The sequence below is a fragment of the Schistocerca gregaria genome, chromosome 1 (genome assembly GCF_023897955.1).
Source record: "Schistocerca gregaria isolate iqSchGreg1 chromosome 1, iqSchGreg1.2, whole genome shotgun sequence".
Lineage (NCBI taxonomy): Eukaryota > Metazoa > Arthropoda > Insecta > Orthoptera > Acrididae > Schistocerca > Schistocerca gregaria.
Window position 1 is genome coordinate 171,992,214 of NC_064920.1, and position 23,468 is coordinate 172,015,681.

Here is a 23,468-nt window from a genome sequence, read left to right on the forward strand (position 1 = left end):
CTGTGTTCCAAACTTCTTGTTTGTCAACGAATGTGTGAAAAACATTATTAGTATGGATTCAATAAAACCCGAAATGGTATGGCTAAAATTACTCATTCGCAATCCAAGTCATTGTGTAGAAGTTCTGAGAATACTGAGACCAATGTTAATATCTTAGTTGCCAATACTTGAAAGAACCACAGTCAAGATTAAGACCACTGTTCAATCAGCATTCAAAAGATACTATTTGAGATCTGACTTGAGACTAGTAATATTGAGATGAACAGGCATAATAGCAGTGAACCTGTAGTGTAAACTGTAAACTGCTTGAACTCAGAGTGGATCTCATAGGCCCAACTAGAAGTCACCTCGCACATCCTAATAAGCTATTCCTATTGATGAAACTAATGAACTGCAGATTTGTCGTCGAAGTGATACGTTTTGCAAACAAGCAACAGAACTGGCGTATCACAACTGCTCACTCGTGTAGTGTCTGACTTGTCACTTGTAATGTGTGGTTGAGAATTAGTTTTTCCCTTCGAGTGAATTAGTACATTAGTGCTGAAATATTTCAGTTCAATTGGCCTCACCTATCAATAGCACTGAGGCACAATACCTAAAGAAAAGTAGTGCGATAAGATATTGTACAGCATCTGCTATAAATAGAAAAGTTATATAATTTTTACGTCTGTGTTACCGTTGGGCTTCTACATACAAGCCTCTCCCAACATTATACAAAAAACTGCGCAAGGATCACAATGTAGGTTACAACAGTACCAATCACGGCAACATACAAGTGCAGATCTATGTCGAAGAAGCCGGCAGCAGAAAACGCGAACTTCCCCAATGACAGTTGGAGAACACCTGGTGCCGAGGAAGGAGGTCGTACAGCCAGAATCAAATCCATCAGCCTGCCTGCTGTGGCAGCACGGGCAGACGCAGAGGAGCAAGCCCAGCACATGGCGAGAAGGCTGCCTGCTGCAAACACCAGCTCCACGCATGTCACATATACGACGGCAAGCAGCTCCTTCTGGACAAACTTGTACCACCTCAGAAGCAGCACGAGAAAGTACGTCTTTAGCACCATGCGAACCAAGCTCTTGAGGACAGACAGCAGCAGCGCGACACCAAAGTGCTGTCCGCAGAGTCGGGCGACGCGGTGGAGGGACAGCCTGGCGCGCTGCAGCCGCCGCAGTTCACCCTCCGCCACCCACAGTCGCCCTGCGGAGGTCGCCGCCTCCTCCAGCTCCGCCTCCCTGCACAGTGGCGGCCGCACACTCCTCAACAGCTGTGTGCAGACGGCACCCATCCGGTCTCGCACTGTCAACACTATACTGAAGAATTGCACTTGCCACAGATGAGAATATGGCAAAAGGAAGTGGGTAACTATTACACTCCGTCCTTCAGTTACCTCAATGGCATTGGCTGTAGCCACAAAAAGCAATTTTATTATAACGGTAGACAGCAGAAGAATGGACATTATTCTCGTCTTCTTGAAAGTCTGGAAACTAATCTCACCACATTGACGTGGAAGTAAAATATCCACCTGGTCTAACAGGTCAGTAAGTTCACATATAAACTGCTTCCTCGTAATAAGACACGTGATTAGCAGTGATGTGGGTTCCAACCAGATCAACAGAGTCATGACCACTAACGGAAACTGTGCCGCTCTCAGAAAAACTGGAAGTAAATATGTGCACGAGTGGGTGTAGCTGCAGTAAGAGCCAACACCCGTGATGACAGCTAACCACGCTGCAGTTATAGCTTCACTGAGAGGTCGTCTGAGCCCACGTTTAAATACGTTGCTCCTGTTGGAGCTCATTACGGGATTCAGACCACAGATGTGGCTCACCATGTACAACGGTCTTATGGCTGCTTTGAAACTGTAAGACTCCATTACAAAACGCGTATGACTGAGATATGGCCGTTAGTGAAGAGATGTTGGTAGATATTATGTACAGCTAACCATGCAAGATATTAATCACCTTGTTTCCACATATCCGATTTTAAAGCAAAACAATAGTATAGTTTGAGGCTCCCGCTGTTCCCACTAGTGTGTATGCAACTCTGATGGCGCAAGACAGACTGAAACCTTGTATGCAGTACTCCAAAGACGCTCAGTATTTCGGAAGACATGATAACTAGATGGCTTCCAGATCAATTTATCGTGACACTGTATTAAGGAACTTAGTTCGCGACCACTAAGGTAAATTGCTCATACCGACCTTTACCTCAATGAAATGTCGCACATAAATTGCGTTAATGGTTTCGATTGTGTGGAGGCAACCTTAAAAAATTTTACGCTGGCATACCACTCCATGTCAGCAGCTATAGCGTTGCTAATAAATTGGAGACAGATAGTAGCGAACTTCAGACTTGATAAAGAGCTTTGGTGTTTTGCGACGACATTTAAGGTAAACTCCCAGTGGTTTTTCTTTTTTCTATTCGAACCTCATCTACATCAATTGACTTAGTTTTTTCGTTTCTGGTACCACCGTTTTCATCCTGCCATATCTGTCAGACATGCTTCAGTTAACACTCCTGTAGGCGTCAAAATTGCTTTACAAATAATTTATGAATGCCAACAGCAAACAACCAGCAAGTAACAAATATTCAAATGGACCCTGTGAACATAAATTGACGCATATAAGAGAACTAAGTTCAAAAAACATGACTTGTGAAGAAGGCTGGCCAGTGGATATCATTCCTTGGAGATACATACGACGTGAAAGAAAATATCAGAGCTATGAAGCTTCGGTGCCAGTTATGGAAAACGGTTACTTCTGAGCAAGCATTTCTTCAATTCTGTGTCAAAAGGACCATTCTGACAGCATGATAATTAAACATGACTCATACCATGCTGGAGTTTTCCCTCATCTGATTAATTATATTTGCAATTTTATTTGTTAAAAATTCGCTGGGGGAAGATAGCTAATGAATTAGGTAATTATACCGGATAAGGACGGAGATGGCGAAGAATGAAGAATATGCGCTCCGTACGGATAGGCGGAAAATGCTTCGGAGTAATCACCAGTGAGGGTCTGTGATGCGATAACGAGTAGCTCTGTCAAGTCCGGTGCACTCCGATGCTGAATGTAACTAATCAATGTCGGTAATTATATAGTGAACACGTAATTTAAGAGAAAATGGACGAGTTGTGTTTGTGTAATTGAAAGCGACATAAAATATAAAACTATCTGATGCAGCTTTAATTTGCCCTTGACTGATTTGAAAGAAAAGATAATAAAGTTAATGTCTTCGGTCTGTATTGCTCGAATAGTGTTGTTAGACATCGTGGCTATTATTACACTACTGGCCATTAAAATTGCTACACCACGAAGATGACGTGTTACAGACGCAAAATTTAACCGACAGGAAGAAGATGCTGTAATATGCAAATGATTAGCTTTTCAGAGCATTCACACAAGGTTAGCGCCGTTGGCGACACCTACAACGTGCTAACATGAGGAAAGTTTCCAACCGATTTCTCATACACAAACTGCAGTTGACCGGCGTTGCCTGGTCAAACGTTGTTGTGATGCCTCGTGTAAGGAGGAGAATTACGTACCATCACGTTTCCGACTTTGATAAAGGTCGGATTGTAGCCTATCGCGATTGCGGTTTATCGTATCGCGACATTGCTGCTCGCGTTGGTCGATATCCAATGACTGTTAGCAGAATATGGAATCGAGATGACAGGCATCTTATCCGCATGGCTGTAACGCATAGTGCAGCCACGTCTCGATACCCGAGTCAACAGATGGGGACGTTTGCAAGAAAACAACCATCTGAACGAACAGTTCGACGACGTTTGCAGCAGGATGGACTATCAGTTCGGAGACCATGGCTGCGGTTACCCTTGCTGCACCATAGACAGGAGCGCCTGCGATTGTGTACTTAACGCAGAACCTGGTTGCACGAATGGCTAACGTCATTGAATGATGAATCCTGGTTCTGTTTACAGCACCATGATGGTCGCATCCATGTTTGGCAACATCGCGGTGAATACGCATTGGAAGTGGGTATTCGTCATCGCCATACTGGCGTATCAACCGGCGTGATGGTATGGAGTGCCATTGGTTACACGTCTCGGTTACCTATTTTTCGCATTGACGACACTTTGAACAGTGGACGTTACATTTCAGATGTGTTACGACCCGTGGCTCTACCCTTCATTCGACCCTTGCGAAGCCCTACATTTCAGCAGGATAATGCACGACCACGTGTTGCAGGTCCTGTACGGACCTTTGTGGATACAGAAAATGTTCGACTGCTGCCCTGGACAGCACATTCACCAGATCTCTCACCAATTAAAAACGTCTGGTCAATGGTGGCCAGCAACTGGCTCGTCACAATACGCCAGTCACTACTGTTGATGAACTGTGGTATCGTGTTGAAGCTGCATGGGCAGCTGTACATGTACACGCCATCCAAGGTCTGCTTGACTCAATACCCAGGCGTATCAAGGCCGTTATTACGGCCTGAGGTGGTTGTTCTGGGTACTGATTCCTCATGATCTATGCACCCAAAGTGCGTGAAAATGTAATCACATGTCAGTTGTAGTATAATACAGGGTGATTCAAAAAGAATACCATAACTTTAAAAATGTGTATTTAATGAAAGAAACATAGTATAACCTTCTTTTATACATCATTACAAAGAGTATTTAAAAAAGGTTTTTTTTTCACTCAAAAACAAGTTCAGAGATGTTCAATATGGTCCCCTCCTGACACTCGAGCAATATCAACCCGATACTCCAACTCGTTCCACACTCTCTGTAGCATATCAGGCGTAACAGTTTGGATAGCTGCTGTTATTTCTCGTTTCAAATCATCAATGGTGACTGGGAGATGTGGCCGAAACACCATATCCTTAACATACCCCCATAAGAAAAAATCGCAGGTGGTAAGATCAGGGCTTCTTGGAGGCCAGTGATGAAGTGCTCTGTCACGGGCTGCCTGGCAACCGATCCATCGCCTCGGGTAGTTGACGTTCAGGTAGTTGCGGACAGATAAGTGCCAATGTGGTGGCGCTCCATCCTGTTGAAATATGAATTGTTGTGCTTCTTGTTCGAGCTGAGGGAACAGCCTATTCTCTAACATCTCCAGATACCGTAGTCCAGTTACAGTAGCACCTTCGAAGAAAAAGGGACCAAAAACTTTACTGGCTGAAATGGCACAGAAAACGTTCACCTTAGAAGAGTCACGTTCACACTGAGTTGTTTCCTGCGGATTCTCAGTGCCCCATATACAGACATTGTGACGGTTGACTTTCCCGTTAGTGTGGAAAGTTGCTTCATTACTAAACACAATCTTTGAAACGAATGATTCATCTGTTTCCATTTGAGAAAGGATAAAATCACAGAAATCGATTCTTTTAATCTTATCAGCTGCAGACAGTGCTTGAACCAATTTCAGACGATAAGGTTTCATAACTAACCTTTTTCGTAGGACTCTCCATAGAGTTGATTGTGGAATTTGCAGCTCTCTGCTAGCTCTTCGAGTCGATTTTCCTGGGCTGCGAACAAATGCTTGCTGGATGCGTGCTACATTTTCATCACTCGTTCTCGGCCGTCCAGAACTTTTCCCTTTGCACAAACACCCATTCTCTGTAAACTGTTTATACCAACGTTTAATACACCTCCTATCAGGAGGTTTAACACCATACTTCGTTCGAAATGCACGCTGAGCAATTGTCGTCAATTCACTTCTGCCGTACTCAATAACACAAAAAGCTTTCTGTTGAGCGGTCGCCATCTTAGCATCAACTGACGCTGACGCCTAGTCAACAGCGCCTCAAGCGAACAAATGTACAACTAAATGAAACTTTATAGCTCCCTTAATTCGCCGACAGATAGTGCTTAGCTCTGCCTTTTGTCGTTGCAGAGTTTTAAATTCCTATAGTTGTGGTATTCTTTTTGAATCACCCTCTATATTTGTCCAATGATTACCTGTGTATTATTTGCATTTCCTCTTGGTGTAGCAATTTTAATGGCAAGTAGTGTTCATTGATTATGGAACAGGTCAAAAATACAAACTTGCAAAGTAACGTACAGCACGAGTACTAATAAAACTACTCCTATGCAGCGTGTCATTCAGTAGACAACACCAAGTTTGGCAGATGTTTCGTTGATACCGCCACTGACCGCTGTTTCATATGTTCTAAGTTTTTATCTGATCATGGCAGTAGCCGAAACAACTGTAGAAACGAAGAAACATATTAGCCGACCTTGACGGTTAAAAGCGGTGCCTTGTTTGATTAAAGCACTTTCCTATTGGAATTGTGAAAGATTCCTCAACCAATAAATTTAGTGAATAGGGAATAGTTATTTAATTCAAACTCTCTGTCACTTGTTCAGGATAAGGCAACCAACTTTCGCCACATCGCGTGGAATTTTGTTCATGACTCACAGTGAGCCATGGCTTTTCTCTTATACGGAAGGGAAGAATTTCATTTAGTTACCACCAGTTCCGCAAGTGCAGTGGTGGCAACCGATCTGTGAGAACAAACTCTGTCCCAACAAACAAAAGCACGAGATCCGCACGACCTTAAGGAGACCGACTAAGCAAAGCACTAATTGATTAGATAATTTGCTGATCATAAGGTTTAATGGGGGGTTGCAAGGTGCTCTTACATGTGAGGGGAGTTTCATTGAATTGATGAATGCAGAACGAAATTACTATGACATCTTTATTACAGAAAGTGGGCAAACGAGAACTCACATAAATATGAGGAAAATAAGGTCGTTATTTCCGCTCATTCATATACTATTGAACTATTTTGTTTCGCTAGACGGAAGGCAGCCATTGAGCGGTTACACATATTTTATGTAAGTTATTCATGTCCATTTCCAAAATAAAGTTGTTATTATTATTACAAAATTAATTTCTTTGTAATAGTTGTCACCTCAAATGCTCTCAGTGCCTAATTATTTTTAATAAGCATTTTTTCAGTAATTTGCGCTGCGAGAAGCTCATCTTCCGATGCAGCCTCTGGTCCCCCATTACGCGCGTAAGTGTTAATTTATTTTTCAACGTGTTAAAAGTAACTGTAAATGCGAGAGATTTCGTTATAAGAACCTTTTTAAATTGCAACAGGTAATTAATTTACGTTAAAGTTCATGTTTTTAAACTATACAGATTCCATGAGTTCAGTAGGTTTTATCTTGGCCGCTCCACGGCAACAATCAAAATTCTCTCAAGCCTTGCTTTGCAATCAATCAATAGAAATTAACAAAATTACATTCAAATCAGTGAACTATATTTTAGTCATCACGTTCAAAATCTGAAGCTGGTACATGAATAACTGAGGCCCTTCAAGAACCCGTTTCATATTTACTTATGCACGTAAGTAAAAGTGATAAGAGAATACAATATCCCTGAGAGAAAGAATCATACTGATAAATTAAAAATAAAAATATATGAAACATATATAAACATTTTTTTGTATGTGACGTAATGAGTTGCAACGGACGTCACAAGTGACGTCACAATTGCCACAGAAAATTGTCTAGCCATATAGGGATCCCACTGCAATTGTAAAACGATGATAGAATTGCAAAAAGAATAAAATATGAAAGGCGTGCATAGTGAATGAAAATGAAATGCATATTTTTCAACGTTCCAAACAGTAACATAGCCGTGGCACCGAGATGGCAAGCTCCCGCCCATAACATGAGTCTTTCGTGAGGAAACTACCCCCAGCCATTGCTAAAATTCTAGTATCCACTTGAATATTTGTAGCAGAGCCGTATATGTCATCGCGCGACTTCATGTTTTATCTTCCCCTCTAAACTGCAGAGTCGTAACTCCCGCTTCGTCTTTCACACTACCGCATCGAAAACTTGTGCCGCAGTGCACACAGAATCTTAATCAAAAATTCCGTTAAAGCAAATTTTCATTTCTTTTTCCGTATTCCTTACCTAAGCTAATCCTTCTACAAAATATAATGGGTCACACCGTTCTGTTATCCATTCGGTACCGAAGGTGACTCAAAGGTTCAAAAATGGGACCACAAAAACTGGCAGCACAAACTCTTCTCTCAAAGCTCGAGAATTCAACCGAAATTAATCTCTGATTGATTTGCTTCGATTCGCACTCGTGGCTAAATTTCTGAGTCTATTTACCAGAAAAATCGGAATATTTACTTTTTCACTAGGCTCTTGAAATAACTCCTCTGCAACTGCTCTCGCATCCGAGCCAGAATCCAACAAGATGTCAACATCAGTTTCGCGTACGTCGTCAGCAACAATTCGATCGACGACTTCCTTAATACGCTGGTCGTCTTCCCTTAATAAGTATACCGTAACGTCGTATTCATTGTCTGTCCGCTTGATTTGTGTCGTAATAGTTGACCTTAAGTCTGTACATTCACTTTCAGAATGGGTCACGTCCGAAACAAAACACAGTTTCCCTTCGAAAGCCAATGTGGAACTGCGTTATCATCCCTTACCTGTAGGAGTGATCTATCGTACGTCTCACGGCCGTCGTTCCTTTATAATTCACGATATTCCTGTCGTCTATCGCACACTGTGTAATCAAAAGTATCCGGACACCCTCAAAAATATACATTTTTCATATTAGGTGGATTGTGCTTTCACCTACTGGCAGGTACTCCATATCAGCGACCTCCGTAGTCATTATACACGGTGAGAGAGCAGAATGAGCGCTCCGCGGAACTCACAGATTTGGAACATGGGTAGGTGATTTCGCGTCACTTATGTCATACGTCCGTACGCGAGATTTCCACACTACTAAACATCCCTAGATCCACTGTTTCCGATGAGATAGTGAAGTGGAAACGTTAAGGGACACGTACAGCACAAAAGCGTACAGGTCGACCTCGTCTGTTGACTGTTGAAGAGGGTCGTAATAAGCACACATCTATCCAGACCAACGCACAGGAATTCAAAACTTCATTACGATACACTGCAAGTACTACGACAATTAAGCGGGAGGCAAGAAAACTTGGGTTTCATGCTCGAGCGGCTGCTCATAAGCCATACATCGGGCCGGTAAATGACAAACGACAGCTCGCTTGGTGTAAGGAGCTTAAACATAAGACGACTTAATAGTGGGAAAACGCTGTGTGGAGTGACGAATCACGGTACACAATGTGGCGATCTGATGGCGGGGTGTGGGTACGGCGAATGCCCGGTGAACGTCAAGTGCCAGCAGTAAAATTCGGAGGCGGTGGTGTTATTGTGTGGTCGTGTTTCACATGGAGGAGGCTTGCAACCCTTGTCGTTTTGCGTGGCACTATCACAGCACATGCCTACATTGATGTTTTAAGCACCTTCTTGCTTCCCACTGTTGAAATGCAATTTGGGGATGTCGACTGAATCTTTCAACGCGATGGAGCACCTTTTCATACTGCACGACCTGTGGCGGAGTGGCTACATGACAATAACAACCCTTTAATGGACAGGCCTGCACAGAGTCCTGAACTGAATCTTACAGAATACCTTTTGGATGCTTTGGAACGTCGACTACGTGCCAGACCTCACCGACCGACATCGATACCTCCCCTCAGTGCAGCACTCCGTGAAGAAAGGTGTGCCATTCCCCAAGAAACCTTCCAGCACCTGATGCCTGCGAGAGTGGAAGCTGTCATCAAGACTAAGGGTGGGCCAACAACATATTGAATTCAAGTACTACCGATGGAGGGTGCCACAAACTTGTAAGTCATTATCAGCCAGGTGTCCGGATACATTCGATCACATAGTGTACGTTGTAATCATTTCCTAACGCCGTGTTTTCTTAGAATCAACAACCTCAGTTCGGTCTAACATCAAATATAGGCTATATATCAATGTCTTTTTATCTTCCTAGAACTAATTCTTCATTGACATGCAGTGGTACTCGCTCCATAAATATCTCAATAAGTCATACGTCTTTGAGAAGCGTACCTACATATACCTGACGATTCAAATACTTCTCCAAAAACCGACTAATGCTACTGCCACGGCGGCTACGTAATGGCGGTGCGAATAATATTAACTCGACTGTGCAATATTGTTCAACAGTCCAAAACTTATTCAAGAAGGGCGTCTATTATGCAGTGCAGGTATCGTACCTATCAGCGTCTCTGATGGCTAATATCTATGCTCTGTCTTTCAATTAATCAAATACCAGTTTTTTTTTTTCGGAATACAGTTTGAGAAAGCATGCTAATACTGGCTTATGAAAGTAACGGAATGTAACGCTTGATTCGGTATGAATTCGTGAAATTTGTGGTTACCAATACTAATATCAACAGTCGAGCTTGCCGTTGCACACAACACAACGTGACATTTCTCTTGTACCGTAGTAATGATTCTTTCTTCTATTACACATTCTTCAAAAATCGGTTAGCGCTGTTTTGAAATTGAGTGGCCGTAGTAGCTAACTTTTTAAGGAATGTGTTCTTCTGTTGTGAAGAATCCTGACGCAGTGTAATCTCCTTAGAACACTTTTTTGGTAGAGGGTGAATAAAACTTCGACCGTTTCCTGAAACGGACTTTTTTCTACATTTTTAGAAAAAGTGATTGATAAAGACTACTGGCGAGAAAACAACTTTTGTCAGAATAATAGTGGGCAGAATGAAAGGAGCGATCGTAATAACGGCAGTCATGAGCAGAATGATAACCAGTATCAGGTTAACAATGTTCAAAGAGGAGGAGGAAGAGGAAGATTTTCCTCTAACCATCGCGATAGAGGACATAGGACGCCAAATAACAACCTTAGTTAAACTAAATTAGGCGAACTTTGAGGGTGGGACGGACGCGGGAACTACACTCCTGGAAATTGAAATAAGAACACCGGGAATTCATTGTCCCAGGAAGGGGAAACTTTACTGACACATTCCTGGGGTCAGATACATCACATGATCACACTGACAGAACCACAGGCACATAGACACAGGCAACAGAGCATGCACAATGTCGGCACTAGTACAGTGTATATCAACCTTTCGCAGCAATGCAGGCTGCTATTCTCCCATGGAGACGATCGTAGAGATGCTGGATGTAGTCCTGTGGAACGGCTTGCCATGCCATTTCCACCTGGCGCCTCAGTTGGACCAGCGTTCGTGCTGGACGTGCAGACCGCGTGAGACGACGCTTCATCCAGTCCCAAACATGCTCAATGGGGGACAGATCCGGAGATCTTGCTGGCCAGGGTAGTTGACTTACACCTTCTAGAGCACGTTGGGTGGCACGGGATACACGCGGACGTGCATTGTCCTGTTGGAACAGCAAGTTCCCTTGCCGGTCTAGGAATGGTAGAACTATGGGTTCGATGACGGTCTGGATGTACCGTGCACTATTCAGTGTCCCCTCAACGATCACCAGAGGTGTACGGCCAGTGTAGGAGATCGCTCCCCACACCATGATGCCGGGTGTTGGCCCTGTGTGCCTCGGTCGTATGCAGTCCTGATTGTGGCGCTCATGTGCACGGCGCCAAACACGCATACGACCATCATTGGCCCCAAGGCAGAAGCGACTCTCATCGCTGAAGACGACCCGTCTCCATTCGTCCCTCCATTCACGCCTGTCGCGACACCACTGGAGGCTGGCTGCACGATGTTGGGGCGTGAGCGGAAGACGGCCTAACGGAGTGAGGGACCGTAGCCCAGCTTCATGGAGACGGTTGTGAATGGTCCTCGCCGATACCCCAGGAGCAACAGTGTCCCTAATTTGCTGGGAAGTGGCGGTGCGGTCCCCTACGGCACTGCGTACGATCCTACGGTCTTGGCGTGCATCCGTGCGTCGCTGCGGTCCGGTCCCAAGTCGACGGGCACGTGCACCTTCCGCCGACCACTGGCGACAACATCGATGTACTGTGGAGACCTCACGCCCCACGTGTTGAGCAATTCGGCGGTACGTCCACCCGGCCTCCCGCATGCCCACTATACGCCCTCGCTCAAAGTCCGTCAAATGCACATACGGTTCACGTCCACGCTGTCGCGGCATGCTACCAGTGTTAAAGACTGCGATGGAGCTCCGTATGCCACGGCAAACTGGCTGACACTGACGGCGGCGGTGCACAAATGCTGCGCAGCTAGCGCCATTCGACGGCCAACACCGCGGTTCCTGGTGTGTCCGCTGTGCCGTGCGTGTGATCATTGCTTGTACAGCCCTCTCGCAGTGTCCGGTGCAAGAATGGTGGGTCTGACACACCGGTGTCAATGTGTTCTTTTTTCCATTTCCAGGAGTGTAGATGTAGGAGGCCCAGACGCAAGAAATTTTCTCGACACAGACAGAGAAGTTTTGATACGATATGGTGCAGATGAGATGCCATGTACTAGACCTGCCGTGACAGGTAGTATTGCAGGTGACTCGCAGTCAGCTAGCAAGGGACGTATTTAGTACGCTACCATACGCTGCAGCAAACTTTTGTAGCGAGAATTAATTATGTAGCAGTGCAGACGGAGAGTGACCTAACAGTGTGATCAGCTGAAGCTATGAGTAAGCCAGTAGGTGGGGCACCGCCCGCTGTAACCAATTCAGAGACTACGGACAGACAACGTGCAGTAACTGAGATGGAGGAGAGTTTGTACGGAATTTATAATAGGCGTATACAGACGAGTAACCTGTATGATGGTATAAAGCAGTGTAACGAAATGGAAGATAGCGTTACTACGACTGGAAAGTAGGTAAAGGAGAACGGTTTATTGTCTGGAGCAGCGTCGAGTACACGAGCTGCCAATATAACTGAATGAAACAGCACCGCGCAGAGGACGCGTGTCACTAATGTTAGGGAAAATGGAGAGATCGCCAGTAGGCGCAAAGTAGGAAATCCAGATTTACACTTTGCTGAAGAACCATTCCATGACAACGAATCTGGGGATAATGTTTCTGTCATTTGTTAGCCTTATTTGAAGGAAAACGAATCTGTGCGATTGATAGAAGCCCACAAAGATTATAATGTTTATGAAGTGCAAGCAGATGACATCAGGGAAGATAAGGAAGACAGTTCTGATGAAGACGAACTACCAGCAGAGGAAAACAATCTGCCTGCCACAAAATATAAAAAAGAGGAACTCATTACTATAGAACCAATATCGGAATGCATGAACTACGAGACTAGTTACGATCTAGAGTTCTCAAAGAAATTAAGAAGGGATTTCAAGTCAGTAGCTCACAATGATAGCAAAGATGGCGACTTAAATGAAAACTATGTACCAATCAGGCTAGTGATTCAGAATCGGAGGAAACGAGGTTTACTGAAAACCTCTGTCTGATTGAAATGAGAATATCAGATAATGAGATTATTTCGTGTGAAAAGTCGCCGAAACTGGACAGTAAACAGGAAAAAGGAGTTGGTCAAGAGGAAATAAAGTCTGTAAATGACGAGACCTGTGAACAAGCATTAATGTCATTACAGGACCCAGAAGACATAATGGATTCTAAGAGAAAGGAACCATCAGATAAAATGATTAGTAAACAGCAGCAGCTAAAGATCGTGAAGGCTTTTGTGATCGGAAAGAAGAAAGAACCACCCGACTTAGAATGTAAAGAGACGAATGCCTTTTCACTGGGAGGTGTAATGGTAGCCCAGGACTTATCGTGAGAAGAACTAGAGGGGAAGGAATTGAAAATGATGAAACAAACCATAATGCCATTGAGGTTTATGGTTACAAAATTAGAGCATTATTGGACACTAGTTCCCAGATGAGTACGATGTCTCAATATTTCTACAAAGACATTAAAGACAAGATAGCAACAGTCGTAATGTCACTGCAGGAATCAGAATAGTGTGTATGACTGGAAGAAAAAGCAAACGATTAAGACGCAAACTTTGATATGATTTGTAATAAAGGATCGTCTTTTTACCCACGATTTTCTGCTGATCTCGGAACTTGGACCGAAATAATTATGAGCATAGATTGGCTACAGGAAAAACAGGTAGTCATCAATTGCGCAAATGAAATTGTTAGTATCATGATTAGCGAAGGGACTGTGAACATAGCGTTTGAAAAAACCAACGATTACCTTGAATCAGAATTTCAATCTGTAATGATGGTGACAGATACTAATCATAAAGGATTATCAGAATTGTTTGAAGGTTATCACGCAAGAAGCGTCAAAAGTTTAGACCAGATGTCATATTTTCGCAGAATTGTCACTGACGTATCATATTCGGATCCATTGCCGAGAAACAAGTTAATGAAAATATTGGATCAAAATTACGGCGTGTTTTCAGATACCCCTAGTAAAGTGAAAGATTTTGAGTATAGCACGGAAATTCTGCCACACAAACCGTATTTCGTTTACCCGTATCCGGTACCAACAGCGAAAAAACAGGCCGTTCAAGCCGAAATTGACAAGATGCTTGAATTGGAAGTTATAGGGCGTAGCAAAAGTTAATACAATAATCCACTTCTTGTTCTAAGTAAGACGGACGGTGGAGTAAGAGCGCTAATTGATGCCAGGACCTTAATCAAGATGGTGAAGGTGGAGTCATCAGATGAAATCTTGCAAAGATTCTATGATATCAAATATTTATCCAGCTTAAACCTGATGGTTGGGTACTGGCAAATCGCGTTGGATGCAGATTCAAGAAAATATACACATTTTCTTTTTGCTGACAAGTGTTAACATTACAAAGTGGTACTATTTGGTTTAAATACATCAGTTTCTGTGTTCATACGTGCTTTTGATTGGGTATTATGAAGAGAACTAAGCAGTAGACTCACAATTTATGTGGACGATTTGTTCATAGCTTCTCAGTAATGAAGGGATATATTATTACCACAAAATGGATAGAAAACGACCCTGAGAAGCTAAAAGATATCAAAAGGTGTCCCCCTCCAAAGAACATGAAACGGTTAAAAGCTCATTATGTGGGTTTTATAGAAAATTTGTAAAAGGGCAAGCTTTTAATAGTCATTCTTTAAATAACTTGTTTTGAAAGAGTAGTGCATTCGTTTGGACTGATGGAGGCCAAAAGGATTTTGTACAAATAAATAGGGAATTACTTACAGACAACATATTACATCATCCTCATTTGTCATTGCCATTTCGCATGAGCACAGAGAGCAGCAATTATGGGACTGTAGTAGAAATCTTTCTGGAAGTGGAATCTGAAGGGGAAATTGTTCACAAAACAATTGCCTTCACAAGCAGGACATTAACACAATATGAACGAAATTATGATATAACTGAAGAAATTTCGTAATTATTTATGTGGGCACAAAATTATTAAACATACTGACCAAAAAGCTTTAATTTTTTTGAAGGATTGCAGACTGTGGAACCAAAGACTACCTCATTGGCCTCTGTATTTACAGCACTACGATTATGAAATACTGTATGTGAAAGGAACGGAAAACCCAATTTTTGATGCACTGTGAATGCTACCTGAAGGCAATTAGCAAACAAATTTACAAAAAAATGGGGATGGAACTTTTAAAATGTTACACTTAGAAGAGGTAGCTGGTAGTAAAATAATAGCCAATATATGCAAAAATTTAATGAAATTCCAAATCGAAGATGAGGTGTGGAAACAGTGAAGGTCAAATTTGACAATAATTATCATCCACAGATACCAAAATTTTACAAATTATTTAAAGGATTCTGTTGATTAGAAAAGGGAAATATAGTGAAACATGGCAAGTCTGTTGCCTGTCACAGTTTGAAATAGAATTAATTGATTACTTTCATTTGGCATATGGACGTTGTGACGCCAAAAAAGTGCCATGAGAAAATTGCAAGTGCTGCCGAAATTGGGAGTAACGTTTGGGAAAAGGTTGTAGAACGTTTAAAATCATGGGATGTTTGTCAAAAGGGCTAAAGTGGCCAACAATACCAACAGAGCTGCTATGCAGAGTCTCAATTCATTAGATAATTTATAGCTACTGTTTGTAAATCTATATGTGTTCCTAACTGAAACCACTGGAAATTTCACGCACTTTCTTCTTATTTTAGATATATTTTCAAAATTTATTGAACTGCATCCAATAAGGAAAGCCACAGCTAAAGAAGTTTTCCATAAAATGCTGGAATACTTTAATGTGGCAAGAAAACCAATGAGAGTACGATATGGCAGTGGTCCGCAGGTAATTGCAAAATTAGGGTTAGAAGAAATGGAGCAAAGCGGAATACAAGTAAAGCACATTTCAGTCTACAATCCATCTAGTAATCCAGTAAGACGCTATATGCGAGAATTAGGATGACTATATAAGACATATTGTCACCAGAACCATGGAAGTTGGGGCAAATTTTTTCCAAAATTTGAAGTAATACTGAACTCATTACAACACGAAACCACTGGTTTCACACATAAAGAAAGTATGTTAGGCCATAAAACTTAAAGTTTGGCAGAAAAAGGGTTAGAATACCCACCCAGTGAAAAAATGTATTTGGTAAAGGAAAAGGACATGGTAAGAGAACTAAGTAGACAAAAAGTAGAATCAAGAGCTAAAAGCAAAGACAAGAAGGAAAGTTTCAAAATTTAGCATTGGTGAACTGGTATTGGTTAAAGCTCACGAAAAATCTAGTGAGGTAAATCATGAGATCTCAAACTTTAAATGCATTTGCTATGGTCCTTTTGAAATTCAAAGATTTCCACGCCCTAATGTAACTTTCTGGTTTATCCTAAGTCCAGAAAACAACTACAAACTTTGTTGACCTAAAGAAGTATATAGCCAGAAATGTCTACAAATTTGTAACTTTTATTATTATCCGATGTCTGTATTATGTATAACTTTAATTGCAACCAAATTAATATCTGTCAAGTATCAGATTCTGAGATACTTTTTTTTAAACGTGCAATAACGGAAAATTGAAACAAATGCGTCACTTAGAGGACTGTTAAGTGAAATGATGCATCCTAAGGGGCACAAGAAGCTCATGGTTTCTGACGAAGCAGTATTGACAAAAATTATGTCAAAATAAAAGGGGTAGTCTACAAGGAAAATCCACATAGTGTTCTTAAAGAAAAGTGGACTGCTTTTAATCTCATAAAGAGGTAGCCAAAAGAAAAGTGTATGCTATTGGACCACTGGAGCCAAGATGGACTGCCATAATACCATACTGGGGGGCAGCAAATTGTTCATGTAAAGTGTACTAATTTTGTATTATTAATGATAAAATGGGTGAGTGTGAAGTGTGTTTTATGATGTAACTTGTAACACACTAAAGTGTGTGTGTGTAGTGTTTGTAATATGTAACTGAGGGAGAAGAATGAATCACGAGGACATGGTTTATGTAAATAAACCAATGAATACTATTGTTTTCGGACACATAATTGAAACAGGGATATACACTCCTGGAAATTGAAATAAGAACACCGTGAATTCATTGTCCCAGGAAGAGGAAACTTTATTGACACATTCCTGGGGTCAGATACATCACATGATCACACTGACAGAACCACAGGCACATAGACACAGGCAACAGAGCATGCACAATGTCGGCACTAGTACAGTGTATATCCACCTTTCGCAGCAATGCAGGCTGCTATTCTCCCATGGAGACGATCGTAGAGATGCTGGATGTAGTCCTGTGGAACGGCTTGCCATGCCATTTCCACCTGGCGCCTCAGGTGGACCAGCGTTCGTGCTGGACGTGCAGACCGCGTGAGACGACGCTTCATTCGGTCCCAAACATGCTCAATGGGGGACAGATCCGGAGATCTTGCTGGCCAGGGTAGTTGACTTACACCTTCTAGAGCACGTTGGGTGGCACGTGATACATGCAGACGTGCATTGTCCTGTTGGAACAGAAAGTTCCCTTGCCGGTCTAGGAATGGTAGAACGATGGGTTCGATGACGGTTTGGACGTACCGTGCACTATTCAGTGTCCCCTCGACGATCACCAGAGGTGTACGGCCAGTGTAGGAGATCGCTCCCCACACCATGATGCCGGGTGTTGGCCCTGTGTGCCTCGGTCGTATTCAGTCCTGATTGTGGCGCTCACCTGCACGGCGCCAAACACGCATACGACCATCATTGGCACCAAGGCAGAAGCGACTCTCATCGCTGAAGACGACACGTCTCCATTCGTCCCTCCATTCACGCCTGTCGCGACACCACTGGAGGCGGGCTGCACGATGTTGGGACCGTGTGACAGTGTCTGCCTATACATATTTACAAACCACTGTAATGTGTGATGTAATGGGACGGTGTGAGGGACCGTAGCCCAGCTTCATGGAGACGGTTGCGAATGGTTCTCGCCGATACCCCAGGAGCAACAGTGTCCCTAATTTGCTGGGAAGTGGCGGTGCGGTCCGCTACGGCACTGCGTACGATCCTACGGTCTTGGCTTGCATCCGTGCGACGCTGCGGTCCGGTCCCAGGTCGACGGGCACGTGCACCTTCCGCCGACCACTGGCGACAACATCGATGTACTGTGGAGACCTCACGCCCCACGTGTTGAGCAATTCGGCGGTACGTCCACCCAGCCTCCCGCATGCCCACTATACGCCCTCGCTCAAAGTCCGTCAACTGCACATACGGTTCACGTCCACGCTGTCGCGGCATGCTACCAGTGTTAAAGACTGCGATGGAGCTCCGTATGCCACGGCAAACTGGCTGACACTGACGGCGGCGGTGCACAAATGCTGCGCAGCCATTCGACGGCCAACACCGCGGTTCCTGGTGTGTCCGCCGTGACGTGCGTGTGATCATTGCTTGTACAGCCCTCTCGCAGTGTCCGGAGCAAGTATGGTAAGTCTGACACACCGGTGTCAATGTGTTCTTTTTTCCATTTCCAGGAGTGTATGAAACACTATTCGTTTATGGTTCATCAATTGTTTAATAATTTTTAGCTTTAAAATTTTTGCATATTTGTACTATGTTTTGTTTTTATGTAAAGCAAAATGTGCTGTACTAGAGGTTGAAGTTCTTTGCGTTGTATGTGAGTAATGTATGTAAAATACTATGTAAATTTTTTATTATGTTAAATAATTTTCTGATGACATTTTGCATTTAAAAATAATTGTGTGTACAAATTGTTAATTCTAAGAAATTATCACACTTAGGAACAATGTGAGAAATAGGTGTTATGTAAAAGCCAGTGTGCTTTTGTTTGAAACGAATGTGGCTGTGGGGAATGTAAAAGGTGGCAAGGGCGAATTGGAGCTCTACCTATAGCAACGTTAAGACGTTACTGACACCCGGCAGTTCTCCCGTGTTTTTATGGAACAATCGGTATGCCGGGAAAGCTTTAAACATCACACATTACAGTGGTTTGTAAATATGTATAGGCAGACACTGTCACCTTCCAAACGCCCCTGTTTGTTGTTCTCCCTCGTGCAGCACTGTCTACATGAGGAAACGCCCACAATAGCGGTACTAAACGTATTTAATATTATGTCCATAATTCCAATAATATCAATTCATTACCTACCCTTTCCAATATTATTGCGAAATCCGTGGCAGTCTGCCCTCTCTTCTCGTACCTTTTATATAGATAATTAAATTTTGATGTTCTCAGATATAAAAATATCGTGCAGCAAGGAATATTATTAAGTACCCCTGTTACCACTTCCTCTGAACACGAGACGTCCTTTAGGTTGTCTGTGGAATTTTGAACTATGTATATGAAGAGAAGAAGGAATTTTTTTCTCTGATATCAAATGACGTGTAGATGAATGACGAGATCGTCCAACATTCCGCGCAAAAATGTGAATCGAAAAAAGTTCTTTAATCTTTTTCATAAAATTACGTGCAGATTACTAACTACACTACTGGCCATTAAAATTGCTACATCACGAAGATGACGTGCTACAGACGCGAAATTTAACCGACAGGAAGAAGATGCTGTGATATGCAAATGATTAGCTTTTCAGAGCATTCACACAAGGTTGGCGCCGGTGGCGACACCTACGTGCTGACATGAGGAAAGTTTCCAACCGATTTCTCATACACAAACAGCAGTTGATCGGCGTTGCCTGAAACGTTGTTGTCATGCCTCGTGTAAGGAGGAGAAATGCGTACCATCACGTTTCCGATTTTGATAAAGATCGGATTGTAGCCTATCGCGATTGCGGTTTATCTATCGCGACATTGCTGCTCGCGTTGGTCGAGATCCAACGACTAATAGCAGAATACGGAATCGGTGGGTTCAGGAGGGTAACACGGAACACCGTGCTGGATCACAACGGCCTCGTATCACTAGCAGACTAGATGACAGGCATCTTATCCGCATGGCTGTAACGGATTGTGCAGCCACGTCTCGATCCCTGAGTCAACAGTTGGGGACGTTTGCAAGACAACAACCATCTGCACGAACAGTGCGACGTCGTTTGCAGCAGCATGGAGACCATGGCTGCGGTTACCCTTGACGCTGCATCACAGACAGGAGCGCCTGCGATGGTGTACTCCACGACAAACCTGGGTGCACGAATGGCAAAACGTCATTTTTTCGGATGAATCCAGGTTCTGTTTACAGCATCATGATGGTAGCATCCGTGTTTGGCGTCATCGCGGTGAACGCACATTGGAAGCGTGTATTCGTCATCACCATACTGGCATATCACACGGTGTGATGATATGGGGTGCCATTGGGTACACGTCTCGTTCGCCTCTTGTTCGCACTGACGGCACTTTGAAGAGATGTGTTAAGACCCGTGGCTCAACCCTTCGTTCGTCCCCTGCGGAACCCTACTTTTCAGAAGGATAATGCACGACCGCATATTGCACGTCTTGTACGGGCCTTTCTGGATACAGAAAATGTTCGACTGCTGCCCTGGCCAGCACATTCTCCAGTTCTCTCACCAATTTAAAACGTCTGGCCAATGGTGACCGAGCAACTGGCTCGTCACAATACGTCAGTCACTACTCTTGATGAACAGTGGTATCGTGTTGAAGCTGCATGGGCAGCGACGCCACCCAAGCTCTGTTTGACTCAATGCCAAGGCGTATCAAGGCCGCTATTAGGGCCAGAGGTGGTTGTTCTGGGTACTGATTTCTCAGAATCTATGCACCCAAATTGCGTGAAAACGTAATCACCTGTCAGTTCTAGTATAATATATTTGTCCAATGAATACCCGTTTATCATCTGCATTTCTTCTTGGTGTAGCAATTTTAATGGCCAATAGTGTATTTTGTCTGATATTGGGAGACACTAATTAATTGAGATCAATAATTAAGTGAAACTGAGAAAGGAACGGATCATCAGATTAAGAGTTTGACAGCGGATGCAACTGCTTAGATGTTTAAAATATGAGAGATTAGCATTCATCACCGTACTTGTCCCACAAGAAGTTACAAATGTCAGGGCGGTATTTGTCACGATTCAGTTATTAAAGAGAAGGACGGGAGAATGGATCATCTCACCATTATTCGCGACCGCTCGTAGTGCAGTGTCGTAGGCGGCTGGCAGTGAGTCGGCACGGCGCATCGCCTCGGAGCCGCGCGGTGCGAGTCGTCGCTCTTCCTGGTGTCCTGAGGCTGTGTAGCGAGGGTCCGGAGCAGCGTCCGCGTTGACAGGTCAACGCGTATCGCCGTAGCCGAAGTTGCGTTATCACGATGTCGGGAAGCGGACGTTGACGATAGATGGAAGGATGGAAGGATCGCCACGTCCTCTTACATCGACGCAGTATCACCAATTCTTTTCTAAGCTCAACTATTCCTCGAAATTTTCCTCCTATCGAAGGTATCGTTGGCGGACTACATTTTCAATGTCCCCGGTATCTGGTCGGCTTTTCATGACCACAGCCTCCTAGTGCTCGATGCAAATTCTCTGTCGTTCGTGGGTTGGTGTGTGACTCGGGAGTTGGCGTCTTTCTTACGATTTCACTGTCATGGTTGTTTCCAGCGCAGGTCGCACAGTGATCCACTATTTGTTTCTGCACCGGTAAGCTGCTGCGAAAGCAGCCACTCGACACTTCTTTGGAATGTCTCTCTCTGTGTGGGACTTGGAGAGTTCCATGTTTGTGCCTCAACTCAGAATTTGCTAGCAATCGTAATTTGTATATACAGTATCGATAGCTGCGATACTGCGCCTGCCACGAGAAGAAACTTAGGTTGTCAGCGAAGTTGCTGCGGGCCGGCAAGACGGCGCCCCGCCAAGCGGCAGCCAATAGAAGAAGAGCACCGAGTCTTCCTGCTGAGAAGACGACGAGCCATACAGCAGACGTACACCAGCTAGCCAGCGAAGAAGAACCAGTTATCTATGAACATTGTATCCTGTACTTTGCTTCGCTCAACATATCAGAAGCTATTAGTCAGTTTGTATCTCTTAATACAAGTTATTACTAATTGTTTGCTTTGTGTTGCATATCCACACATCCTGGAAAACTTCCTCGAACCCACACTTTTGCTCTGCTTATCCACTAAGGATGCAGCAGTAAATAACTTTCTTCCTGTCTAGAAAACATCTTTTTAAACAGGCTGAGTCCTTTCGCATTGCTTTAGTTTCCCACGCCTCACTGTGCGAATTTTTGGTGCTTAGTATACTCTCCTTCCCAGTGTGGTGTTGGAATTTTCGACAAGTTCTTGCTTTCCAAGGCAAGGTAAAACGGGTGCTGCAAGTCAGAAGAATTCATATGTCTTCATGTGCGCATTCTTGGCACCCCATTTTAGTGGCTGCAGGGATCCATCAGTTGTCAGCGCTCTTCTGATCCTTCGCACATAGCACACTGGACTCGCTTTCGGGAGGACGACGGTTCAATCCCGCGTCCGGCCATCCTGATTTAGGTTTTCCGTGATTTCCCTAAATCGCTCCAGGAAAATGCCGGGATGGTTCCTTTGAAAGGGCACGGCCGACTTCCTTCCCCGTCTTTCCCTAATCCAATGAGATCGATGACCTCGCTGTTTGGTCTCTTCCCCTAAAAAACCGACACCCAACCCTCCGCACAGCCTCTTCGCAATATGTTCAATCTTGAAAGACGCGAAGGCTTCCATCTGGCTAATCCCTGCGAAATAGCTCCAATGTCGACGTTTCGGCGGTCGCCGCAACGGTTGCGACTTCTTCCTGGGTCACTGGCGCTGTGAGCCCGTATTTGTGGCCGCAGCGGAGATATCACAACTTCCACTTGAATATGTACCTAATGACGTCTGCTCCACACATTCAAAATATGTTAATTCATTTCATATATTTCCAAATAGTCTTTTACAAGAAATTCACACACACACTGTCGATAAAACAAAATCATAGCGCCACTCCTACTCTCCTTCAGCTGTCTCCTCCTTTCTCTTCACTGAATTCAGATACATAATATTTTCTCACAGCACAAAGCACACGAAAGTACGAGCATAAAGCTTCAAGCATATGAAATCTACGTAGATAATGTAACATAGATAAAATAATTATAATCTTATGGGTTATTAGGCAGCGTCATATTTCTTCTAAAATGTTCGTCGTTTTGACTCCTCTGATGGGGTTTTCCTCGGGATCTTTTGGTGTCCACTACTGTTAGAACACTGTCAGAGACGAGTGTTGTGTCCATTTACAATGGGGGAATTTTCTGGCGTTCGTGCTGGAGAAGTGATAGTATGGGTTAAAATTCATAGGGTTACCATTGGTGGGCCGTAGTCATAGGCTAATACAGAAGAAGGAGCGT

General features: G+C 43.6%; 1 protein-coding gene across 1 annotated transcript; it reads right to left on the reverse strand.

Annotated features, from left to right (window-relative positions):
* Positions 1-709: 709 nt before the first annotated feature.
* Positions 710-1,288, reverse strand: LOC126335988 (gustatory receptor 23a-like). The gene has a single exon (XM_049999500.1). It carries the CDS (start codon positions 1,286-1,288, stop codon positions 710-712), a length of 579 nt encoding a protein of 192 aa, XP_049855457.1.
* Between the last annotated feature and the right edge of the window lie 22,180 nt (positions 1,289-23,468).

Coding starts and splice junctions, on each gene's coding strand:
- LOC126335988 (XM_049999500.1), bottom strand. CDS start 1,288: ATGGGTGCCGTCTGCACACAGCTGTTGAGGAGTGTGCGGCCGCCACTG.